This window comes from Micromys minutus (genome assembly GCF_963924665.1).
Source record: "Micromys minutus genome assembly, chromosome: 27".
Taxonomy (NCBI): Eukaryota; Metazoa; Chordata; class Mammalia; order Rodentia; family Muridae; genus Micromys; species Micromys minutus.
In genome coordinates, this window is record NC_137962.1 from 27,661,073 (window position 1) to 27,686,008 (window position 24,936).

A 24,936-nucleotide genomic window follows, 5' to 3' on the forward strand; every position below is an offset into this window, starting at 1 on the left:
CAGCTCTTCTTAGCTTTTGAAGGTAAGAAGCTAATCTCAAAGGAAAACAGACAGGAAACATGGGGTTTTCACTGGGCTACTTTAAGATGCCTAGGTTAGTTGGCTGGGGATTGATTTCAGGTGTTAGTGAAGCTATGCCAGGATTAAAACAAACAAAAACCCTTAGCAAAAAAGCATGTTAACAAGTCTCAAACATCCTCTAAGAGCTGGGATGGTGAATAGAATTGCAGAAGCTACAAGTTTGAGCTCATTAGTCAAATCTAGTATCCCAAGGTATTTTTGGGAGGAGGGGGCTTTCACATAAAAGGTGAGGGTCTCCATCACCAGGTTGGAGGCAGGCTGGCACAAACGGGGAGAAAAGGGTCCACCATGATTTTCTCTCCATCTTTTCTCTTTTTACCTGCAAGAGGAAAGATTAATGCTGAAGGGGGTGTCCAGATGCCCAGTTCTGGGCAGGGAATCAGTTGCTTTGTGACAGGCCAGTTTTCCTTGACAGGTGAAATCAAGACTAAAGGGCTGTCTATTTACAAAAGATGTTTGCCCAAAGGAGAGGAGCTGATGCAACTGGATGGAACTGGTTCTTCCGTTCCTCTAAATCACTAACTGAGGTTCTCAAGCACAAGAGTTATACCTAGAATTCCTTGAACCACGACACCCAATCCCGAAAGAAAGGTGACAGACAGAAAGAAAGGGAAAGGGGCAGAGAAAAGGAAGTAGGAGCTCCTGGATTCTAAATGCCATTCTGTCCAAGTCTGCTTGCTAAGGCTTGCTAAAGGCTTACAACTGCAAAAGAGATAATGGTGATACATTTTAGATTTAACTGATAATAAGTATTCATAAAAATTTATATTAGGAGTCCCTTTTGTAAATTGAAGCACCCGATGCTCACTAACTGGGAAGCCTGGGGACTTACGTTCTCAATGGGAGGAGTCCACACCTAATGACCTTTTGCTAATACAGAAGGCCAGAGCTTTTCCATCACTGAATACCAAACTTTTAAATAATTATGTATGTGTGTGTATATATATATATATATATATATATATATATATATATATATATATATACATAAATATATGTACATATATAATTATATAATATATAATTAATGTATATTCTATACATTATAAAATATATTATACAATATAAAATTATAATATAATATAATATATATTTATATGTTGATTTATATCTAATATAGAATTATAGTTGTATGTACGGTTTGGGCAGTTGGTATTATTGCAGAATCGCTTCCCTGTAATTTGAAGTAAGAAGTGTGGACGAAAAGGTCTAGAACCAGTCATATAGGGTGTGTTCTCCATAAGGAGGTGCCTTTGTGTTCCTGTGGGTTGCTAAAATCTAAAGAATCAGAGGAACCTAAGTATCCCCATCAACAACAGTCACTGAACTGGGAGAAATTCTTGAAAGGTGGATAAAGCTTTCTTCTCTTGAGCTGCTAGGCATGCTGGGAGCTCAGCGGCATGCTCTTCAAGGCTACAAAAACCTAAACTCCCATATCCACAGAGGACACCTGCCCTCTGGTTTGCCAGAAAGGATTTTATCCTAATAATGCAGGGCATTCAGAAGGTGAATATCCCCTTTAGCTTTTGTTATACTCAATCTGTAAAATTGTACATATTTATGGGCTACAATACAAGTGTGTGTATTATATGGTACTGACAAGAAGGGAAGTGTGTATACCTCTACTCATGCTTGCCTTTTCTTTATGGGGGAAACACCTGAAATCATTCTCACTTTCAAAACATACAGAGAGCATGTGGTTCGTTGCTGTATTTTTGCTCTCAAAATTGTAAGGACAGAACAAACAGCTGAGTACCATTGTTCTAACTTTAACCGGACACCTGTTGTTCCCCATCCCTTCCCATTCCACACTCCTCCACCTCTAGGAAGAGTGTGCCTGGTGATTTCTCCTGACACTCCTACTGTGCTCTCATAATGAATATATACTTTTAAAAAAAAAACTAATACTACTTCTTAAAACTAGGTAGATTTCCTTTAAAAAAAAAAAACTAGTTGGAGTTAAAGTTTTCCTGCAAGGCTATCTAGAGACCACCCCACCTAGGGATCCATCCCATCTGCAGACAGCAAACCCAGACACTATGGCTGATGCCAAGAAGTACTTGCTGACAGGAGCCCGGTATAGCTGTCCCCTGAGAGGCTCTGCCAGAGCTAGACCAATACAGATGTGGATGCTCACAGCCAACCATAGTATTTAGCACAAAGGAGTTTGGGCAAAAACTTTAGGAGCTGAAGGGGTTTGTAACCTCATAGGAAGAACAACAATATCAACCAACCAGACATCCCAGAGCTCCCAGGGACTAAACCACCAATCAAAGAGTACACATGGGGGAACCCATGGCTCCAGCTGCATGTGTAGTAGAGGATTGTCTTATTTGGAATCAATGGGAGAGGAGCCCCTTGGTTCTGTGGAAGCTCTATGCCCCAGAGTAGAGGAATGCTAGGGCATTGAGGCAGGAGTGGGTGGGTGTGGAGGAACTCTCATAGAAGCAGGGGACAGGGAAGGGATAGGGGGTTTGGGGAGGGGAAACTGGGAAGGAGGACATTTGAAATGTAAATAAATAGGATAACAAAATAAAAGAAAGAAAGAAAAAAAGAAAGAAAGAAAAATCAGTGACATCCAGAAAAAAAAAACAAAATAAAAAAAAAAAAAAAAACAAAGTTTTCCTGCAGGATGGTTATTCTTGTGTGAATTCCAATAACTTTTGGAGCTCTAGAATGATGCTACAGGAAAAATAGATGATGCTCCAGGGTTCCTCATGTGTGAATTCCAATGCTTTTTTTAAAAAACACTAGGATGGCGCTCCTGAAGTGACCTGAGAAATGTCCCCAAAATGTCCACTCCTGTCTTCAGGTTGTCCTGGGCCACAGTGTGACTAACTGTTCACAGAGAGCACTGAGGTGATTTATTTCTTGGGAAACAGGAACTTGAGATTTATGCTCAAATCTGTGATTACCTGTGAGAATACAATGTACGTAATGAAAATGCACGGAGATTGGGAGGTTCTGGGAACTAAGTCTTACTCTTCTGCTCTAACAGGAAGTCCCAACAGAAGTAAAGTCCACATTGGTAGGAGCCACGATTCCCTTTGAGAGAGCGTAGAGGACATCAGCTGTGTGAAGGATGGTGTGTAGACACCAAGAGAACGTTAAGAATAGCCCATTAACAATCCTTTTCTTCAGAATAGACTCACTCAATTCCAGGAATAGTTACTAGGGTTACAGGATCCAAGGCATTAAGCCTGCCATTGCTGCTCTCCACACTGGTAGACAGGTGAACAAAGACTTGTTCACGTTTCCTCCCTGCCTTGGTGTAGCTAGGGAGCCATGGGAGATCTACTGATTTCCAAGGGGTAGGGGCAGAGAGCACAGTAGCTCGATGGTGGCAGGTGGAAGCCAGCATGCAGATGGCATCCCAGGACAGAAATGTGTTCCCTTTTAGGAGTGGCTAAGACTCCAACTAAGACTCCAGAAGAGAAAATGTTTTTGCTTGAAAGGGATTTTACATCAGCAAGACATTCTATTGCATAATTTGAAATAATAAAGCTGATTCTTTCCTTCAAGAAAGTGAGAGGAAGAGAGGTGATGTTAATGAAATTATCGTTTTCAACAACCAGGTACTATACTATTTATCTTAGTTTGAGATTATGGATAACTTGTAGCCCTTGAGAGAATGCTTTGATCATGTTTAACAAAGAGTGTGTCCTGACATTGATGGAGACAAACATTTCAAAAGTACCCTGTCTGGCTGGTTCATTTGGGAAAGTTAAATATAAAAAGGAGAGAAAAGTGAGTTCAGTAGTTGAATTTGGAACATCAATATCCTCCATGTTCTGGTGTTATTATTCTGTGATAGTTGGTAATTTTTTAAAAAGGAAATTTTCTATGAAAGCCATGTAAATTTTTTTGTACACTGTAACTTAAAACATTTTAAATGATGTGTGTGTATGTGTTCAATGTGCATGTGGAGTAGAAAGGAACTGTTGTTGTTGTTGTTGTTGAGGTCTACCATTGGTTGGCCTGAAACTCACAAATTAGGACATGCAGGTACTGAACCCCAGGGATCTACCTCTGAGACTTTGAAGCATTGAGATAAATCTAATTCACTAGCCCTGGATCTTTAAAACTCTGTAGGTCCTTGAGATTGAACTGAGATTCTTAAACACCGTACCAGCCGAGCTTTCTCCCTGCTGCACATTAAAATGCTTACATTTAAAGAACTAATTATCTTTAATTAAATGTATGTGTGCATGCCCGTGAATGTTTTTTTGTGTGAGGCTATTGCCGGAGGAGGACAGATATGTTAAACCTTTTGACAGATATGTCAGGAGTTCGAAGATGTTAAGACCCAATAAACGTGAATCCTGGGGACCAAACTCAGGTCTTCTGCAAAAACACTACCCTCTCACTTGCCGATATGTCTTTCCAGCCTCGTGACTTTGAACTGTGTGAGGTATGTGTTACAAACAAAACAAAACAAAAATTACAGGAAAACACAGTTCACCAAAAGCTGACCAGGTTTTCAAAGGCAGAAATGTAAGCATTTTGATTCAATTTATGCTAAGAAATGCAATTTCATATCAGTAATGCATTTTAAATCACAGTAGTACTTAGAAAAGTTATCTTCCCTTGATATTTTGGAAAAAAAAAACATAAAATAGAAATGTAGGCTCTACTTTTAAATAGGCAGGCATTTTCTACATCCCACATTTACTCTGACCAGATTCATATTCATTTCGAAGTTAAGTATTAGTAGGAACTGCTGAGGAGAGGGGCCGGTCTTAGGAACATTTCCTTGTCCAGAATTAGTTGATTCTGAACAAAAGGAAATGCTTAATTTCTGAGCCAGCCTCACTATTAATAACTAGTGTAGCTGCGGTTTAGTGTGGAGCTGGATCAAAAATAAAAAAGGCTTCAGAATGGCGCCGGGTTGGTCTTCCTTCCAGCCAGTGTGGGCAGTAAGGGCCATTTTGCTGTCTCAGTCCTGCAAGACGAGTGAGACAGACCTTCATTCTGTCTCTGTGGCAAGATTTCCTTAGCCAAAGAAAGTAGAAAGCTTAGGCTGCCATCCAAGTATCTGAGGTGAATGTGTATTTTTCTGCCCCAAATACTTGAAAAGCTACCTCCTCGGTTTCACTCTGGCTATCTAGACACTGCTCTTTCTGCCCTTACATGTTTCTCTCTTGTTTAGGTCTCTCTCTCTCTCTCTCTCTCTCTCTCTCTCTCTCTCTCTCTCTCTCTCTCTCTCTCTCTCTCTCTCTGAGCCTGCACAGGAACACATGAGTATGAAATTACATTTATACTTGTGTTTCTCCTTTGACACGTGTTACATGAAAATGCTGTGCCCAATCTTCCTAACTTTCTGATGAGTAAGCTGACTCAGAAGTTCCTTTGAATTAATTCTGGCCTGCCGTGCCACAGTTATAATTTTGTTATAAATCCATACTTGCATATCTAATAATGATAAATCAGTTGTCAGACGATCTAGAATGCCATTGAATAGTTGTGCCGAGGACCACAGAACATCAATTTTTGACTTAGCTCAAAGAATTCTACAAACTTTAAAAGATTTCGAGCACCATTGCCTTCATTAATATACAAGGTCAATGAGTTTTTTTTCCCATTTACAATCCCAAATGACACAAAGGTTGGTAACACAACTTATTCCTAATGAGCATTATCATGGTTTATTTTGGTGGCCATGTTGAGGAGGCCTGGAATCACAAAGTTTCTAGGGTTGTCAGAGAAGGTTTATCTAGATCAGGCCATTGAAATGGGAAGATCCAACTTAACTGAAGGCAGCCCCAGTCCATGGTTCTAAAGTGAGTTGAACACCACCATTCATGGCTCTCTTCTTTCTGTCTGTGGATTCTTGGGTGTCACTGCACAGCCTCATGTTCCCGCCACTGTGCCTTCTACGCTTGGTGGTATGACATGCCCACCATGATAGACTGCAGCCTGGAACTGTGAACCAAAAATACCTACCTGCTTTCAATGTAGCTTTTATTAGGTAAATGTTACTTTTCAATGTTACTTTTATTTGTTGCAGTAAGTAAGGGGAAAAGTCAACTGATAACAAACAAGACTAGATTTACTAACACCGACAGTGCTTTAAAGATATCCACAGGAATGGCTCACAAATTTCACTCACTTACTTGATGAAGCAACCTGAAATTCCCCCATGGGCTTGTAGCTTAGGTTCTTCGGGGCTAGGTCACCAAATTCTGATGCTATTGGAGGTGGTGAGTGGGATTCTTTGTAGGCAGAGCCTAGTAGAAACTAGTTACGTTATAGGGGCAGGCCTTGAGGGGTATGGGGGTCTCAGTCCAGTTTCTCTTTGTCTCCACTTGCCATGATGTATGAGGATGCCTCCCCTCCTGCTTCCTGGGCCTATTCTGCCTGGCAACAGGCCAAATAATAAACCCAGCTGATCCTAGACTGAAATATGTGAGATCAGGAAGGAGAATGGGTTCTCCTGCTTCCAAGTTGTTTTCACTGGGATGACAGGCAGCTAATGTTGTTCAAGTAAAGTGTCATGGAGACACAAAACTGTTAGTAGTCTTCTTAGGGTAGATTTTGTGTGTGTGTGTGTGTGTGTGTGTGTGTGTGTGTGTGTGTGTGTGAAAAGCTCAATATATCTAAAATGCAATTGCGATTATTTTAAATCAATATACAACAATTCCCAGCTGTAAAGATGTAACTGGTAAACATTTTATAACACTTTGACTATGTTAGACATACCCATGAGGAGCAGCATGGTCTAGTGTGTCAAAGAAAAATGCCTTAGCCTCACGGGAGTAGCAGAGCCTTCCCAGGAGAGTCTTCGAAGGAATGGCAAAGTCTTCAGTAAGGAAGTGTACAAACATAACAGTGTGTACAGAGATATCCACTGAAGCATTCTTTTCATGGATGTACTACTCCTGAACAGAGGCTGCTTCTCCAGAGATTACTAGCCCCACCTCCATGTTCTGCTCTATGTAATAACTCTGCCTCCCTGTACGATTGTGTAGAATAAGATGCTGGGCTTCCAGCCTGCTGCAGCTTTTCCATCAGAGCCCAGACTACCCATTGCAGCTCTTCTCTGTACAAGTGTCTGTTCATTCTTCACTTCCCTCTCTGCTCCTTAATCAGGGCTCCTGGACCCGATCTGTGCAAGGGTACACCCCACAGCTCTGCTCTAGGGTTGATTCAAAGTTGTTTCTCTCACTGAAAGTATTGTTTCTAATTCATGACAACATCTTTCTCATTATAAAAAAACCTTTCAGTGAGAAATTCTAGAAACAATTTCAGTGTTATTTTTACCATTTCGTTTGCTTTCTTAATTTTTGTTTCGTTTTGTTTGTGGGTTGGTTTCCTTGTCAATGAGACACTCTTAGGTCGAGTGGCTCTGTGGTCAGGTTTCTAAAGCTAATCTTGCATTATCTAGTGTGACAATATTTAACTAACACCACACTGTCGTAGGCCAGAGAAGTCAGCCCTTCCACTGCACTCCAGTTATTTTCTTGCCCCCTGCCTTCTAGGGCAAAGCGCACAGCTTTGGAGTCTCTCCAACATTACCAGCACTGTTCAAGTGGTCATTGAATGAGGTCTGCTTGTGTTTCATTTGACAGACTAGAGGAAAGGCCAATATTATCTTTTTGAAAGATGTATTTCAAACTATCCCCAAAGCACACATTATGAACAATCTGATATGACTGGCAAAGTAACTAACAGGAATCTGCTAGGACAAAAATCCCCCAACACACAGTCATCTTGGTGCATTGTTTCATATACAGACTTGGCACAGCAGGTCATTTTAATATCTTGGAGCCACAGAATGCTATGAATCCAGTGCATTCCATAGTTTATATAAGTATGTGCTTGATATTTACTTAAAGAAGACACTAGAGAGTACAAGGTTGGTAGAAGAAGAACTGTAGGGCAGGACAGAGACTTGAGTAACTCCCTAATTCTTCTCTCTAGACTGCAAGCCCTGCCCCACATTTGCCATGTGTGAGGTTGACCAGATCTATACCCTTAGAAGTCAGTTTAGTGTCTGTCACCTCGAGGATTGCTGCACACACTCTATCCATCTCTAATACAGTTCTTGATATCTTAGGTCCCAGTGATTTAAAATCTTTGATATGAGATAATCATAGATCCACAAGAATCTATGAAAAGAGAATAAGGAAGTGGTACATCATCCTCTCTTCCGCCGGGATGACAGTTCTGAGTACTCTTGTTTTATTCTGTTCAGTTTAGCTACTATGAACTCATGGGACAACTCCCCCGTCAACACATGGAGCAACTTGGTCCTAAGACCAAGGATGTCGAGCTCACAAAACCAGGGCCACCCATCGCTCTCAGTTACCTGCCTCTTGAAAGCATTAATACCTTTATTTTAAGGATGATAAATTATCAGCACAAGTCCTTTAAGATGAACCCAGTCATCATATGTCTATTGTTGAACTAGATCTCCCTGCATTTCTTTAACTGTCCAACTACTGAAGGCTATTTAACTTGATCCCGGGTCTTAGTGTTGTAAGTGAAGATGGTATGAACCTTGCTATACATATTTTCATGTATCTGTGTTTAACTATTGTTATTGTTGATTTTCTCATAATATGTGCATATTTTATATGCATGCACTTTTTTTTGTCTATGGGATAAGCAGCTCTAGTGTAGTTGCTGGATCAGGTGGTAAGTACAGCCATATTCTCTGAGTCACTGTCACTCGCTTGACCATTATTGCCCAAGGATATGGACAATTAAATCTCTAGAACACTTTTCAATTGTCACCATTTTAATGAGTCTGCAGTGATACTTCACTGGATTTCCAGTTTGTGTTTCCCTCATGGCTTAGCACATGAGACACTTCTCATATACTTCAATTTCTATATGTTATCATCAGACGCCTGTTGACATCATTTATTTGTCCAGCTTCATGGTGGGTCATTTGGTTTCAGAGACAATGAACTGTTTCTACTTGTGATAGATTCTTTTCCTTGTGTAGACAAGTACATGGTACACGTTTACTTTTCTTTTCTATTATTGTACTAGCCCTCTACTAATATATAACAAATCATCCCAAACTCCAGAAGCTTACAGACAAGAAGCATTCCTTTTTCTCTCACAGAATTCATGGACGAATCATTCTTAAATATTGAAGGTGAATGGTCCCTGATCAGTTTCTCTGGGTAGTTGAATGCTACAATCAAGATGCCAGCAACAGTCATGCGCCAAAGATGTCTCACTCCAATTACTAGTAAATCAGTGTGGGGCATTAGGGAAGTGCATTTCCTCCTCTTGTGGATTTCTCCAGGAGGCAGCTGACATCTGCTTCTGATGTGGAAGCTTTCAGCCCCCAGACTGGCAGCAGAGCAGCTGCAGAGATGTGTGGGTGTGATTAACCACTGAGCCTGAAACACCACTGCGGCTGACTCACAGAGTAAGCAAACATGACAGAGGTTACACTCCAGTTGATGAACCAGGAAACAAGGGTCACTGGAGGCTATCTTGTAGACAAACATCCCCAGTCATTTGTTATTATTGCTATCACTTAACCTACTGGCCATGGACTGTTATTATTGTAAAAAGGATTTTTTTTTGTTTTTTGTATACACATACACACACACACACACACACACACACACACACACACACACACACACATATATACATATACATGTACTTATAAATATACATATATGTAATATAAACCTGCATTTATTTTTTGCTTTTCTGGTGTGTTGTTTTTACTTTAAAAATTTTCTTAAACATAAAGGATCCTGCTTGTCCTTGCCCTTCTCAAACTTGTCCATATCATATCTTGGAATGTGTTTTTCTCCTCCTTTGTTTAATTTTTTTCCACGTTAATTCCATTAAAAGATAAGAATTTCCCAGTATGTCCTCTAAGTCTTTTCTAAATGTTTTGAATTTTAGTCTAGCAATGTTTGAAAGGCTGGTATCAGATTTCTCAGTTAAAATCCTCCTCCTGCTTCAGTTCTCCAAGTAGTTAAACCTAGAGCTGCATACTACAGAATCCATTGTATATTCATGCCTTAATCTCTTTTTAATGACTTGCTTTAGGTTTTCTCTGCTGAAATGTGGTTATCAGATGTGAACCCCCAGCTTCCTAATCCACCCCCCATCTGTCACTGAGATGCTCTCACAATCATCTATTGGGTTTTATTTTCTATAATTTTGTTTTCACAACTAAAAGAGTTTCCTCTCCCCTCTACACAATTAAAAAAAAAGATATACTTGTTTATTTTATGTATGTAAGCACATTGTAGCTGTCTTCAGACACCCCATAAAAGGGCACTGGATCCCATGACAGATGGTCGTGAGCCACCATGTGGGTGCTGGGAATTGAACTCAGGACCTTTGGAAGAGCAGTCAGTGCTCTTAACCACTGAGCCATCTCTCCAGCCCCCATAACTACTGAGTTTTTATAGTTTATGTTCAGATCCATTGCAACTCTAAATTATGTCATCATTTCTACATGATTTTTTTTTAACTTCTTTGATCACTATATTTGCCTGGCTCTGGGCTTGAGTTGCATTGCTTTTCTGTTCCTTCCTCTTAACCCTCTTCTCATCCCATTGCTTCCCCGGTTACTTCGTGTGTCTGTTCTACATAATCTCACATTTCATTTCTCACTTTGTTGTGAACAGGAGAGAGCTGAGCAGAAGGCTCTCTGTCTTAGAGAAGGTAATCTTTTCTTCTTTATCTACAGCTTGAAAACTGTCTACTGAACATCCAAGTCCACATAGTATTTGAAGCACAGAGCCACTTGTAGAGAGATCATTGCTATCCCATATAAACCCTTGAGTAACATTAATTTCTATTCTTCTAATAGAAAAGTGATTTTAATCACATCCTTATTTAGTGTCCTGCTGAAAATGATCTCATAGCTAGTGACTTTGCGGTAAGAAGAGTAAATTTGTTCCTCTCTCTGATAGTAGTCACTGTCTCAAATAATAATACAGTCTGAATGCGAAGGGAAAACCCACATGGAGGTCTATTAACTTAGGATTGCGTGGACATAAGTTTTTCTTTATTACTTTGGGGGAGATGGTCTGTAGCATTAATGAACAGGTTCATTTGGATGAAGAGATTTCATCCAGACCCTTGCTACAGGAGACTGGGGGCTTTCCAGCATTGCCTCATGTTGGGAAGTTGTTTGCTCTGTGTTTTCCTGGTTCCACAGGGGAATCGAGATGGGGGTTAGACTGGGGGAGTTACTTTTATGTGGATCTGAGTCTAACAAGCTCCACCTATTTTATTTACCAAGTATTTGTCTCATTCTCCAAATATTTTCACAAAGATAGGCACTTAAATAGTGTCCTAATGTTGAAAAAAAAGTGAAAACTAAAAAGATAATAGCATGTTAAGATAAAAGAGGACTCAGAAAACCTCCAAAGGCTTATGTAACTAACAAAATATTAGTCAAAATGCCTACAAATTTTATCATAGACAATAATGCAGCTAAGCATTGACAGGAAATAGAGATTCTTTATTTTTAATCTGTGATTGTGTTTAATCATCTTCTTACTGTTGATAACTTACAAACTATCTCTTCTATCTTCATCTTTCCATCTAGTAAGTTGGCAAAGGGTGCCGTTCCCAATCACCACGTATAAACAGGAATCCCAACTATGTATGTTTCTGAATGGGTATTGAAAGACAATTCTGAATTACTACTCAGTCTTAGATAATAGAGAACTTAAAAGGCCTAATCTCCTTGTTCCTAAAAGCACTTTAACCTATAGATCAACTATAAAGAAGTGTTACATACTCTATTCGGTATCACACATAAACCACAGTAAATGCCTTTCAGTGGCCAAAGACAGCGTTCTTGATGTAGGGAGTTCTGATGAAAACAGCAGTGTCAGGAATAGACAGTTGCCTGTGAGAGGCCGGTGACAAAAACTAAAACACAGGCAAGTCTTATTTCTGAGACAGCGATTGAATTTTCCCAGTATTTAAACATGAGCTCATGTGTAGACGGTCAGAAAAATCCTAAAGAGTTTCCTACTTGAGCAGGCCTTGAACGATGGTAAAATCTGGGCAACAAATGGTTTAGGGGGAACAATAGTGGAAGACTGAATCAAAGAATCCATGTGGGATGACTACAGCATTTTGTGAGCTGCTGGATATTTGGAGTCGGTTACAAGAAATACGAAGACATTACGGTGAAGGGTCTGCAGCCAATCCACAAGTGCCTTTGGAACTGAGCCATGAGAAATGTCTTCCTTGCGCAGGCCGTGAAACCTGTGACTGAATGGCTTCAGTATATCGCTTTTCAAGTAATCACACTCCTCACCAGGAGGACATAGAGACTACATTGGCCATACGCACATAACCGGCCCCATTCTCAATTACATCACACATGCCAGCAAAAGCATCAGTAGGAATGACTGTCGAACAGCCACACACCAGTGCATCAACCCACATTCTAACTCTAAGACAATCAGGACAAACACACCACATTTGTGGTTTTGCAGTTAAGGTACATAATGCCCAACACCTTTCGCCCCCAAGTCAACTTAAGGTTATTGTACTTTACCATACACTGAGAAGCATTAGAAGGAAATGAGAAACTTGGTGAATGCTTAACTTGAAACATGGTCAGTAAGAGGCTTGTGGGATAACTTTTCGAAAAGACACATAGTGACGCAAACACAATAGGTACTTCTACTACTTGGCGGGTGTAAGCCATCCTGAGCTGTGGGGCATAAGCCAAAATCCATGTCTGCAGGATGGAACTGAACTATAAACAGGAGAAAATGTGGATATCCAGAGTTACCAGAAGACCGGCCAGATTACACATGTCAAATACCTTTGGGGTCACTTGAATTATTAGCAACTCTTACCTCGTACGACGAGGTCAGCTGAAGCTGAGGAATTGTCCACGATTGTCTGTGCCGTGCACGTGTACCTTCCTGCGTGTTTCAGCTGCGCATTTCGGATGAGCAGTTCCCCGTTGGCGTCAAGCTACGAACAAAACCAGCCTCTACTAAGTGAGGGTGTTTTCATTAATCACACAGCATTTAGGATATGGGGATACAATTTTTTTCTCTTGTTATGTATTTGGAAGCAGAGGACTGCCTTGACTGGCCTCAGTGGGAGAGGGTGCACCTAATTGGGTAGAGACTTAATATCCTAGGAAGAGGGGGGAGTGCTGGTGAAGGTCCACCTTCTCAATGGCAAAGAGGAGAGGGATAATGGAAAAACTCTGGAAGGGGGGACTGGGAGGAGACAATATCTGAGGTGTAAACAAGTAAACTAATTGATAATGATAAAAAGAGAACAAAGAAGGGGTGGAGGAGGAGGAGGAAGAAGAGGAAGAGGAGGAGGGGAAGAGGAGAAGGAGGGAGAGGAGGAGGAGGAAGGAGAGGAGGAGGAGGGAGAGGAGGAGGAGGAGGAAAAAGGAGAGGAGGAGGAGGGAGAGGAGGAGGAGGAAGGAGAGAAGGAGGAGGGAGAGGAGGAGGAGGGAGAGGAGGAGGGAGAGGAGGAGGAGGGAGAGGAGGAGAGGGAGAGGAGGAGGAGGGAGAGGAGGAGGAGGGAGATGAGGAAGAGGAGGAGGAGGAGGAAAAAGGAGAGGAGGAGGAGGGAGAGGAGGAGGAGGATGAGGAGGGAGAGGAGGAGAAGGAGAAGGAGGAGGAGGAGGGAGAGGAGGAGAAGGAGAAGGAGGAGGAGGAGGGAGAGGAGGAGAAGGAGAAGGAGGAGAAGGAGGAGGGAGAGGAGGAGGAGGAGAAAGAGGAGGAGGAGGGAGAGGAAGAGGGGGAGGAGGGAGAGGAGGAAGCAGCAGCATTATGATGGATCTGCTAAGGGCACATCTTTGTTTCTGCTCTAGCTTTAGCTTTCTAACTGAAAACTAAAGAAACTGAGCTTCAGGACTTTTGGCTCTGCTGCCTTTGGCATTCTGTCAGAGAAGACACAACAGCACTGAAGGGAAGCCAAGGGTGGAGCTAGTTTATTGTACTTTTTTATATTTCTATTGTTGGGATTATAATATAAATATAACACCTCCTTCCCTTTTCCTCTCATGTGTCCCTCTGCATGCTCCTTCAAATTCATGGCCTCTTCTCTTTCTCTCACTAATTGTTATTACCAGCACACGTTTATATGCATTCAAACTCCTAAATATAACCCATTCAACCTGCATGCTACTTGCTTTGTTTAAAGAAAAATGTTAATGTCTAAAATCTGAGTGCTATCAATGCGAGTGAATGAATAATTCAGTTTTTCAAGGCTGAAGAAATTGACCAGATTTAGGATGTTCCACAGTCCATCTTACAAAGATGCTAAAAGATTATAGAAGTGTTAAGATAGATGGTGATTCCACTGAAATGTAACTCACCAGAAAATTATAAACTAGACAGGGATATGTGTGTGTGTATAAATATGTGTGTGTGTGTGTGTGTGTGTGTGTGTGTGTATATATGTATATATATATATAGTATGTGTATATGTATATGCTGTGTGTGTATATATGTGAGTGTGTATATATATGTGACTGTGTATATGTATATGTATGTGAGTATATATGTGAGTGTGTATATGTGTGTCTGTGTGTGTATATGTATGTGTATATATGTGTGTGTATACGTGTGTGTATATATGTGTGTATAGTGTGTATATATGTGTGTGTGTATACATATATATGTGCATATATGTATATATATCATAGATATGTTTATATATACATATATATAGGAATTTGGGTAGTGACAAAAGGATATGATGTCAATTTCTAAGAAAACACATTTAATGAATATCTGTTGTGTAACATACTGGGCTCTGCACACACACAGAGACAGACAATGCATTTCGTCTCACTCTTCCCTGGCAGAATCTTCTCAGCAAAGTCTCATTATGTGCGCATTATTAGCAATGGATGTGAGACTTGGAGCACCTAAGCATGCTGACTGGAGCCACTCCATTTTCAGGCAACTAAGAGCTTGCCAGAGCTCTTTCTCTTACAAAATACTTTCTTAGCAGAAAAAAAATTGGGAAATTCAAGTTTTAAATGGATCTTTCATTTTCCTATTAGACACTAATAGTTGTTTTCCATTCTAATTGTACAAATTCAGTTTCACTATAGGGTGATTCCATGGCCTGTGTTGAGACTCGTGTGTGAGTACTGTTTATGTGAAATGTTAGGTTATCTCTTTTTAAAGTTGGGTTTCTAGTGAGCACATGTGGAGTGAATATTCTACTTGGCCAACAGTCTTATCTCGAGCTACATTCTCTGTTCTGCTCAACTTCCAGCCTCTGGATTTGTAGTCCATACTTGGCTCGTGAGCTGGAGAGTCAGAACTACAAAGTGTGTCCACATTGATTTATTGAGTACTAACATATCCATATAGAGGGCACAGCAGCCGGCCCTGGGTATTTGTCAGACTTGGTGAGCAGAGGTCAGTGATAATCTTTATCTTTAATGAGCTGTCCTCTGTTCTTAAATTCCCTGTGTGAGAAACACTGCCATCCACACAGGCACATCTGTCTAACGCTCCTGAGAACTGTGACCTTTCTCTTCATAGCATCACAAAGAATTAATATCCAAAACCACTGTTTCATGTCCTAAACTATTTGCCAAATTCATATCCATTAGACCTTGAAAGACGTTCTTCGAAACAATAACATTCTATTTTGTTTTCTTTTTGAGAATTTCCTACAACACTCTGATCACTTTTACACCCCGATGTCAAGCAGAAGCTTTCATTTAAGGCAGTTTAGGATCAGCGCTGTCTTAAATATTAGAGCATGGCCAGGCATTGGCAGGATTGATCTGGAATGTTAAGACCAGCAACACACAGCGCTCTTGCCTTATATCTGGTGAAGGCGGGATGCTAAGCCTCTGAGGCAGGAAGACAGAGGAGAAATACACACATCCTTTCCAGCAACGTGTGTATGTATGGAATCTTTTTTTGACGGTTTTACAAAGGCAGCTAGTGTTTTCCATCCTCGGGCAAAGCTGTGGTTATCGGTGGTTGGTAGAACGCTTACAAAGCAACTGAAGACCATGGGCCTCAGCACATTCTAGCCACAAATTAGATACGAATGTTCACTTATTTTCACTAAAAGCCGCAGCTTGGCTGAATCACAAAATTCTTCCCTTCAGATGCGGAGAGTTGAATCACATCCTGGAAACTGTGATGGGGAAGCTTAGGGATAGCCAGGATATGTGTGTGCAGTTGCCACTTAGAAATATCCCAAGTTTAAGTCGAAAGACTTTCAACCTAAAAAACGCCCACCCCTCGCTTTCTCCTCCACCGTACACTAACTGCCAGACATTTATTGCATTTAATAAAGGTTAAAAATTCCTAAATTGTGAGAACTAATGGACACTTGAAGAAGAAACAAACAAGCAACATGGTAAACACAAACTTGCCCCGTTCCTTTTAAAGTGTCAAGGGAGAAAAAAAATGTGAACAAATTATTAAATGTCTAACAAGTTTGCGATACGTGAAGCAAGGCGTTTCCCCCCACTTAGCTTGCTAGACAATAAGTACAGCAGAAACATCATAGGCAGCCAGCCGCCTTCCATGCTAACAGCATCCACAGGCTCCTCTAACAGCAGCAGGTACATCATAGGCAGCCTCAGCATCCACAGGCTCCTCTAACAGCAGCGGGTACATCATAGGCAGCCTCAGCATCCACAGGCTCCTCTAACAGCAGCAGCTCTGCTGCCTCTGGAGCTGCGGAAAGCCTTTCCATGCACACTCTGAGCTGAAACCCCATGAAAGAGACAATTTGTAACCACTTCCGGGGCAACCTTTGCATGTTTGATGACTGGATCTAGCGTCCCTCCTTCATACATTATTAGGTGAGGTGGCTTCCCTTTTTAAGTTTAAAACACGTTGGCGTGGCGAAATCGCACACACTGACTGATGGTCAGGCCGTGAACTTTTCACTGTAATTCATTTAGTGGTGTCCCTCTTTCTGTCTAGCGTCACTCTGTCCAGCTAGCTCTGTTTGCTGAGAGCACTAACATCATAGTGCCAGGCACCACCTGGCACCTAAGGGCTCTTGACAACAGTCCCTTGAACCTCAAAAGCTATATTTTCATACACACAGCTAGCACTAGATGTCTAATAGTCTCTTTAAATTGGTATTGATCTTAATAATGCATCCATCCTTTTAATTAGTTGAGTCTGAACTTGTAAATATTAGAACACTAAGTAAGGAGCGTCATCAACTGTTTAAAACCTCAGATAAATAAGGGAAAATAGAGTTACTAAAGAGATTTTTCAGGGGTTGCCTAGAAATGTTGACTGAGGAACTCATTTTTGACCAACTGACCCATTTTAAAAGGAAACATGGAATGAGAATTTTGTTTGAGGTCCTTGCTAAGCATTTTGAATAAGGAACAATATACTGAAACTTTGAAGCCGATAGATTTGTTTGAGAGTTGAAGGAAAACTTATGACTTAATTCATATGGTTTCTATTGGTTCCCATTAGCCTTCGAGTCCTCAGTACCTCTATAGGAAGGAATGAGAGAAGGTCCATAGGTAATGCTGACTGCCATTCAGTAAACTACAAACACACATATGCAGGTACACACATGCACACATACACACACACACACACACACACACACACACATCATTTTCATAAGAGCAACCTCAATATTGTTACTGTATATTGGCATATTGTTGTTCTTTTATTTTCTTAGAAATGAGTCTGCTAATATCTTTGTGTGTGTGTGTGTGTGTGTGTGTGTGTGTGTGTGTATGACTTCAGAATCCAGAAAGTAAACATGACAACCATACACCTGAACCCTGAACTGGAGCTTTCTGCCCATCCAGCCTCATCTAAAGGCGCCAGGTTCTTGGCTGGTGAAAGATGGTGTCTTAAAAATATTGAATAAAAGTGGTGTATAGTGTCTGAGGAAAGACATCTAACATTGATCTCTGGCCTCCACATGCACACACATACATGAGTACATGCAGCCTTACCACAGGCAATTCCCTTCCAACAACATACTCAAAAGAACAAGGGCCTGCCGCCCTGTCTGCTTGATTCAATGATTAGCAGTGTCATCAACAAACATGTCAGGACTTGGCTAGTGTGACTCGCTAAGCAGCTGCTTGGGCTGGTGCTCTCTCCACTTAGTGATTTTATTGTCTTAAAGAAGCCAGCTGAATGTGAAGCACATTCCCGCCCACACACTTGTCTGTTACCAGAAAAGGAAAAAAGAATAAGGAAAAGGAGCCTTTATACGCAGCTCATGGCCTGTGCTTCCTCAGATGTAAACCCATGAACCCTGGGTTCAAATCTCCAATTCTATCTTTGATCTAATTGAACTGACCTCCTATTCTGGTTCCTTTTGCTGTAACTTAAGTTCTTCAGGATGATTTTCAAACCTCATTTATTGAAAAAAGAGAGAGAGAGCCAGTGACATTAAAAACAATAAATATATCTAAATTACTGATTGACTTTAATTCTCTCTCTTGATTGTCTAGCAGTAAAGTTCTTAATCAGGATCAACAGTATGTTTCATTTCTAATTACAAAGTTGTTCCTCAAATTCCAAACACTTTTTAATGATCTCTTCACGAAATTTACAGTTTTATTTTTAAAGAGAAAGAATACTGCTGTAGAGAGAGAAATTTGTTTTTCTAATGGTATGGTGTGTTAATCACAGATGACAGAGATTCTCACAGGTGTGAGGACACCGACAGCCAACAACAATGCCACACCTGCGAGCACACAGCCAGTACACACCTGCAAACACACAGTCATTGTGCATCCTCACACCTGCTAACAACATCTTCACACCTGCAGACACACAGTCAGTACACACCTGCAAACACACAGTCATTGTGCATCCTCACACCCGCTAACAACATCTTCACACCTGCAGACACACAGCCAGTACACACCTGCAGACACACAGTCCATGTGCATCCTCACACCTGCTAACAACATCTTCACACCTGCAGACACACAGCCAGTACACACCTGCAGACACACAGTCCATGTGCATCCTCACACCTGCTAACAACATCTTCACACCTGCAGACACACAGCCACTGTACATCCTCACACCTGCAAAACCACAGTGAGTACACACCCTCACACCTGCAAACATGCCCAAGGTCAATGCACGGTCTCACACCTGCTAAACCTCACTCCCTGAAAGCCTGAAGGACGTGTTTGTGGATCACCTTCAACTGTGCTCCTACACCTGTGCAGTCTTGATTTGCCTTACAGTGCAAAGGTTGATAACAGTGTCCGAGGAGTAAAATAATTTAAGTACTGTGGGTGTGAATGGGTCATTACGCAAGATTTTAAAGTAACACATATGAATTGAACAGTACTGTCTTGCAGTGTTTCTAACTGGCAGAGATTTATCTAAGGAGATGTAGACATGAATGGGTGGCTCCAGTAGGCAGTAGCAGGACACAGCTCTTTGTGTGTGCCTTTGGGCTTATTTCATCTGTCTAATCTTCAGTTTCCCTACCTCTGAAATTAAGACATCCACATTAGCATCTACATCACTAGACACAGTCGAAAGTAACAATGTCGAGTAAAAGGGAGGCAGTTAGTCCCACACTGACTAGACAGTATGCAATAGAAGCACCTTTCCACTGCCCTCAGAGATGAATACTTAGAATATTTCAGCTCTGACTTGGTATCCAGTAAACTGGTGAGTGATTTAAATTTCAAAAATGATATCTGTTAACAGAAAGGAGGGAGAAAAAGATCTATAGAATTTTGGTGGGACACAAGTTCTCTATTATACAATTTATCAAAAGTAGTCGATGACAGTTACTCTTTATCAAACACTTGTGGGGGAAAAAACTGGTTTTGGAAACTGAAGTGAAATAGCATTATAGAGGTGAAAAAATGATGCTGAGAGAGCAGGGGGGTCACAGAATTAAAGGCGAAAAATGTCCTAGTGTCAGGTGATATAGGACAGAGCTTCTGAGGAATTTCGGTGGCTTCTCTGAATTTTTAGCAAACCTGCAGTGACTTCTTGCTAGATGAAACTTTCAACACAGTTGTAGAGGAATCAGGAAGATGCAAACAGTGCCTTGTGCTTAATCACAATAGCTACTGTGACGATTGAGTATTCTGACAATCAGCAGAAGGAAAATGAATACAGGTAGTTGTCAAAATTAGGCAGGTATGGGCCAGGGAGTGGATTCAGCGAGTAAAGGCACTAGACATCAGACCTGATGACCCTAGTTTGCTCCCGGGAATCCACATAAAAAGCCAGCCACAGTGGTGGCCATTTGTGCTCTGAGTGGTCCTTCAGTGATATGGTAGTCAAAGAACTGAACAGACGCTCCGTGTGTGGCCAAGCTAGCCTGCAGTACGCAGTGCCTCGGAGAAAACTAAAAGAGACCCTGGCATAAGAGACCCTGCCTTAAGGTGGATGATAAGACCAACTCCTTGAAGACTCTCTCCTGAGCTCCATATGTATGGCAGAGCATGTGTGCTCCCATACTCACAAACACATGCATACACACACACACACACACACACACACACACAAAACAGAATTTTATAAAATTATGTAGCAATTAAAAATACTTTGCCCATTATTTGTCATCATGAATGAAGGATAAAATGAAACATATATAAATACTTAGAGTATTTATGAATACATATGTATGTAGATAATCTCTGGATCTTTCTAGAAAAAGAAATGTTAAGACATAAGTTATAATAAAGATTAATTTTAGCTGGATGTTCACTCTCAGAGAGTAAGTTAAATTAGAAAATGAAAACAGTAGCAATTTTATAACTGGACATGGGAAATATATAACTATTTGCTACCAGACCTTAGCAGAACAAAAAAAATTGCTTTAATCAATTATTGTATTTGTTAATATTTTATACGTACATGGATTTTGTTAAAGTGCAAATGAAATGCTTGCTAGCCATTGTCACACAAAGGACAACATTATGTGAGTTTTCAGTAAATAAATGAGAAAATAAATAATAAATGCCTTGTACAGTAGGACCATTAATAAAAGTTCTTTGTTTTGCTTTGTTTTGTTTCCTTGACAACGTCAATGCTTAAAAGGACTGCACAGCAATGCCTTGCTACTTTCTTCTACAGAGCAAAGAACTAGAGTGAAGTTTAGCACTGCGCACAATCTCACAGTGTGCTGCTAAATGTAAAGAGACACATTTGCTGCATTTCCAAAGGTTTCAGCTTCAATTAGTCCAGGCTATGAACCTTGAAACCTTATGCACTGCTGCCATCTAGAGGTCAGAACTGGAGACACCAAGCCGACCTCAAAGCATGTTTGATTCTTGATTTTTTTTTTTCCTACTCAACTACATTAGAAATGCAAATTCGTGTAGCAAAAATAAAGTTTAGATCTACGTCATTTTTAGTAATGATGAATAAATTGTTGGCAGTAATAATCACCAAAACATGATATAGGGCCCACAGCCAGGGAGCACTCCCCAGTGGACCAGGGGGGCCTGTCACTTACCCTCTGTGACTGCCATTTGCAGGGACAGCAGGCAGACACATCTTTGTCTCAGCTCACCTTTCCTCCTTAGCATTCAACCACTTCCTTGTTCCCTCTTTTCTGAAGTCACGAGGCTTTTGTATAGCTTTCTATACATTCACATAGGAAAGACATCTACTCTGCCTCTCTTCTCTTTCTTTTTTCCCATTTACCTTTTCCCCTATTTTCTCTTACAGTGAGTATTTATGTCAATAACATAGGGTGATTATTATTTTAAAGAATGTACCTAGGTTCGAAACATGAAGTTTCACCTTAATTAGGGTAATTTATGCCCCCAAATCTATTTATGCAGACTTCCCTCAAGCTACTAAATATGCTTTATAAGCTCTGTTTGTCATCTTTCCAGATGGTAACCATGAAATTATTCAATTTATGAGACCAAAGGAATAAGTGAACTCAAAACTTTGTTTCCTTTTTAAATCAACCTGTCTGTTTATCTTGTTCTTTTTCTTCACATCAATAAAAATGGTGAGACTGTCTTTTTAAAAGTTCTAATAATGCAAAGAAAGGATTCTTAAATTGATAGCAACTGTGGTGTTGATTTCACTAATACCGGGCAAGCGTACATTAGGTGAATCATAAACATTTCAGACTTAAAAGATCCGAGTAGAAAAATCTGTCTTTCTTTGTCTGTTTTGTTAACTTTTAGGTGTGCTCTGTCTCACAAGCCAAACTGGCATGTTTACAGTTTGTCTTATGGTTGTGACTGGTCTCAGTAAATGACAAATAATGGACATTTCCTGTGAACCCGCAAGGGCACATACATTAATACGGAGGGAGCTGCGGCTGTGCGTCCATTCTGAAATGCCCCGGTCCGGTTAGAGGAGCGCTTACTTAAGGGGGAACCCTAGACAAGTGGTTTGCAGGCCACTGGGTAATCTAAAGAATAAAGCTGTTATAATTTACAGATATTAATACAGATTTTCTGTGACATGGAAATTCTAAAATACCACACTGAGTTGGCTCAATCATTTGTATGCATCGATAGTTGACTTTGAGGCTAATGTCTGCACACCCCAGCCCCATTTTTTTTTTTTTTTTTTTGCTTTTGTCTAGTTTCTGAGACAGGGACTCACCATGTAGCTCAGGCTGGCCTCCATCTTAAGAACCTAAGATTCTTTTGACTCAGTATCCTGAGTGCTGAGGTGTGCGGCCCATTTCCCAGACCAGCCTATTTTCCTTTGTTGATACTGTTGCTGTTGTCTCTGCCATTTTTAAATCTCAAATAAGGATATTGTTATATTTTGTGCCAATATCTATACACATACCCATACATATACATACACCATTGTACTTTGCTTATATCCCCTCTGGCCTTCTGTCTGGGGCTTCAGCCTCTCATTTGTCCCTTCTTTCTACTGACATAGTTCCCATCCTCAACACATCTTTCTTTAACATGTAATTTTATTTCTTACTTATTCCCTTTATGTAGCACTCACTGTCCCTCTTCTGGTCACTGAGTCACCGGTTACTCCCTCCCCCAATCCTTCCCTTATCCCCCCTTCCCTTCTCCTCTGAATGGGTTGGGGTGCTCTGGGTATCCCCCACCCTGGCAAGTCAAGTCTCTTCAAGGCTTAGACACTTCCTCTCCCACTGAGACCAGATGAGCTCAACAAGGCACATGCCAAACAGATACACAAGTTCCTAAGTAGTAACTTTCCCGGAGAGAATGTGGAGCCAACTTTTCCTCTGACAATCTCAGCCGCTTGTCAATCCCTGCAGTGATGTCCCCACAGAAGGCCACTCTTCCTGCTTTGTGTCCCAACTGTCACTCTAATCTATGATTGCTGTGGCAATTTACAAGGTTTGCAGAATGCACAGTCTCCTTAGAGTTAACCATTGAATCTTTTTCAAACCACACAGACTATTCAAGCCTTGAGACAAGAATATTTCACTGATTTATTACATTCACTGAATGAAACAAATTACCTTGAAACAATCATTATAAGCTGGAGTAAGTTTGATGTTTGCTCTCTTTTAAATTACAGTGGAAATTTCTGGGATCCTGGGTACAAATTGAATATGGTACAGTTTACATCAATACAACAATCATATAGTTGGAAGGGAAAATAAACCCTAGAGATCAGTAGGTATTTGAGAACATCTCTACCAAACTCTTTAACATTAGTCCTTTATAAATGTCTCAGGGTACCATGATTGAATCTGGGAAAAATGAGGAGCTTCTCACATGACTGTCACCTCGTTATAAAGCTAAAATTATGTAAAATATTATTATATTTCTAAATTTTTAATTATTTATAGGTGTGTGTGTGTGTGTGTGTAAACCATGGCATATGTTTCATGAGAGAACTACTATTTGGGGTTGGTCCCTTCTTTCTGTTTTGTAGGTCCCTCAGACTGAACTCAGGTCCACAGGCTTGATGGCTTACTTTCCTACTACGCTATTTCTCTGATCCTTAGCTGAAGTTTTAGGGCACCTAAGAATCGTTAGGATGTTTAATAAGATGAAGTATAAGTTACATACCATGAAATTCCTCTGGTAATGAACGTTTGTAATTTCCTTGTTAAAATCAATCACGTAGCCATTGAAGGACCAGACAAACGTGAGATCCAAGGAAGGATCAAAGGACGCAGCACACTGCATGGTAGCGTTTTCTCCAACAGTGATATCAGCATTGATTGGGGCCAAAATGATTCGTGTGGGATCTGTGTGGATTTTAAAAGGAAAAGTAAATGACAGTTAAAGAAAACATAGCACAAAATAAAACACAAGGCATCAGATGATCTGACATGCAGATTTCTGAATTCAAGGCCAGCCTCGAACTTGGCAAGTTCTAGGTGAAGAAAAGCTTAAATCCAGGCTTAGTGGACAACACCTTTGTGGTTCCAGTGATTAGGAGACAGGCAAAGTCTGAGTTTCAAAGTCAGTCTAAAGAGCAAGTTCCAGGACAGGCAAGCTTAGGCAGTGAGGGAGTTGGAAAACATGAAACTGGTGATAACGTAATAGATCAAGGGGGCCATGTTTCAGCTCCTGCAAGAAGCAGACCTTGGCAACTTTGGCCATATGGCTCTGGCTTTAGAATCCAGAATAACAGGTGTGACTGGGACAATGGATGCTGTTTAGCTGGAGATAAAAAAAAATAGTGATGATTAAGAAAAGACCAGCATTACTGAGGTAAAATCTCCAGAAAAGTGTTTTCTGAGAACACAGAGAAGCTGCGTATCAAAGATAGCAAAAGCTGTGCTTTGTGCTGCAGCTGTACCTGATAATGTGTAAGAGTCACCCAGGTGGTATTAGTTTGGAAGGCATGAAGGGGTCATCAGAGACTTGGCAGTGTGAGAGGAAGGACAATGGGGAAGGTGCAGACTCAGTTACATGATGGCCGGGGACTGAAGGAGTCATGCAAAGTATTCAAGGCTTGGCACCATAAAGAGAGCCTATGAGAGGCT

General features: G+C 40.8%; 1 protein-coding gene across 1 annotated transcript in view; it reads right to left on the reverse strand.

Annotated features, from left to right (window-relative positions):
* CNTN1 (contactin 1) overlaps nt 1–24,936 on the reverse strand; it is a gene marked incomplete at its 3' end in the record, with an annotated part of 264,052 nt that overhangs the window by 51,989 nt on the left and 187,127 nt on the right. Inside the window, exons 14-15 of the mRNA XM_080939261.1 lie at nt 24,011–24,192; nt 12,897–13,017 (exon numbers count right to left, since the gene is read on the reverse strand). Of these exons, the coding sequence (XP_080795387.1) occupies nt 12,897–13,017; nt 24,011–24,192 (303 nt within the window). The remainder of the gene's footprint in view (nt 1–12,896; nt 13,018–24,010; nt 24,193–24,936) is intronic.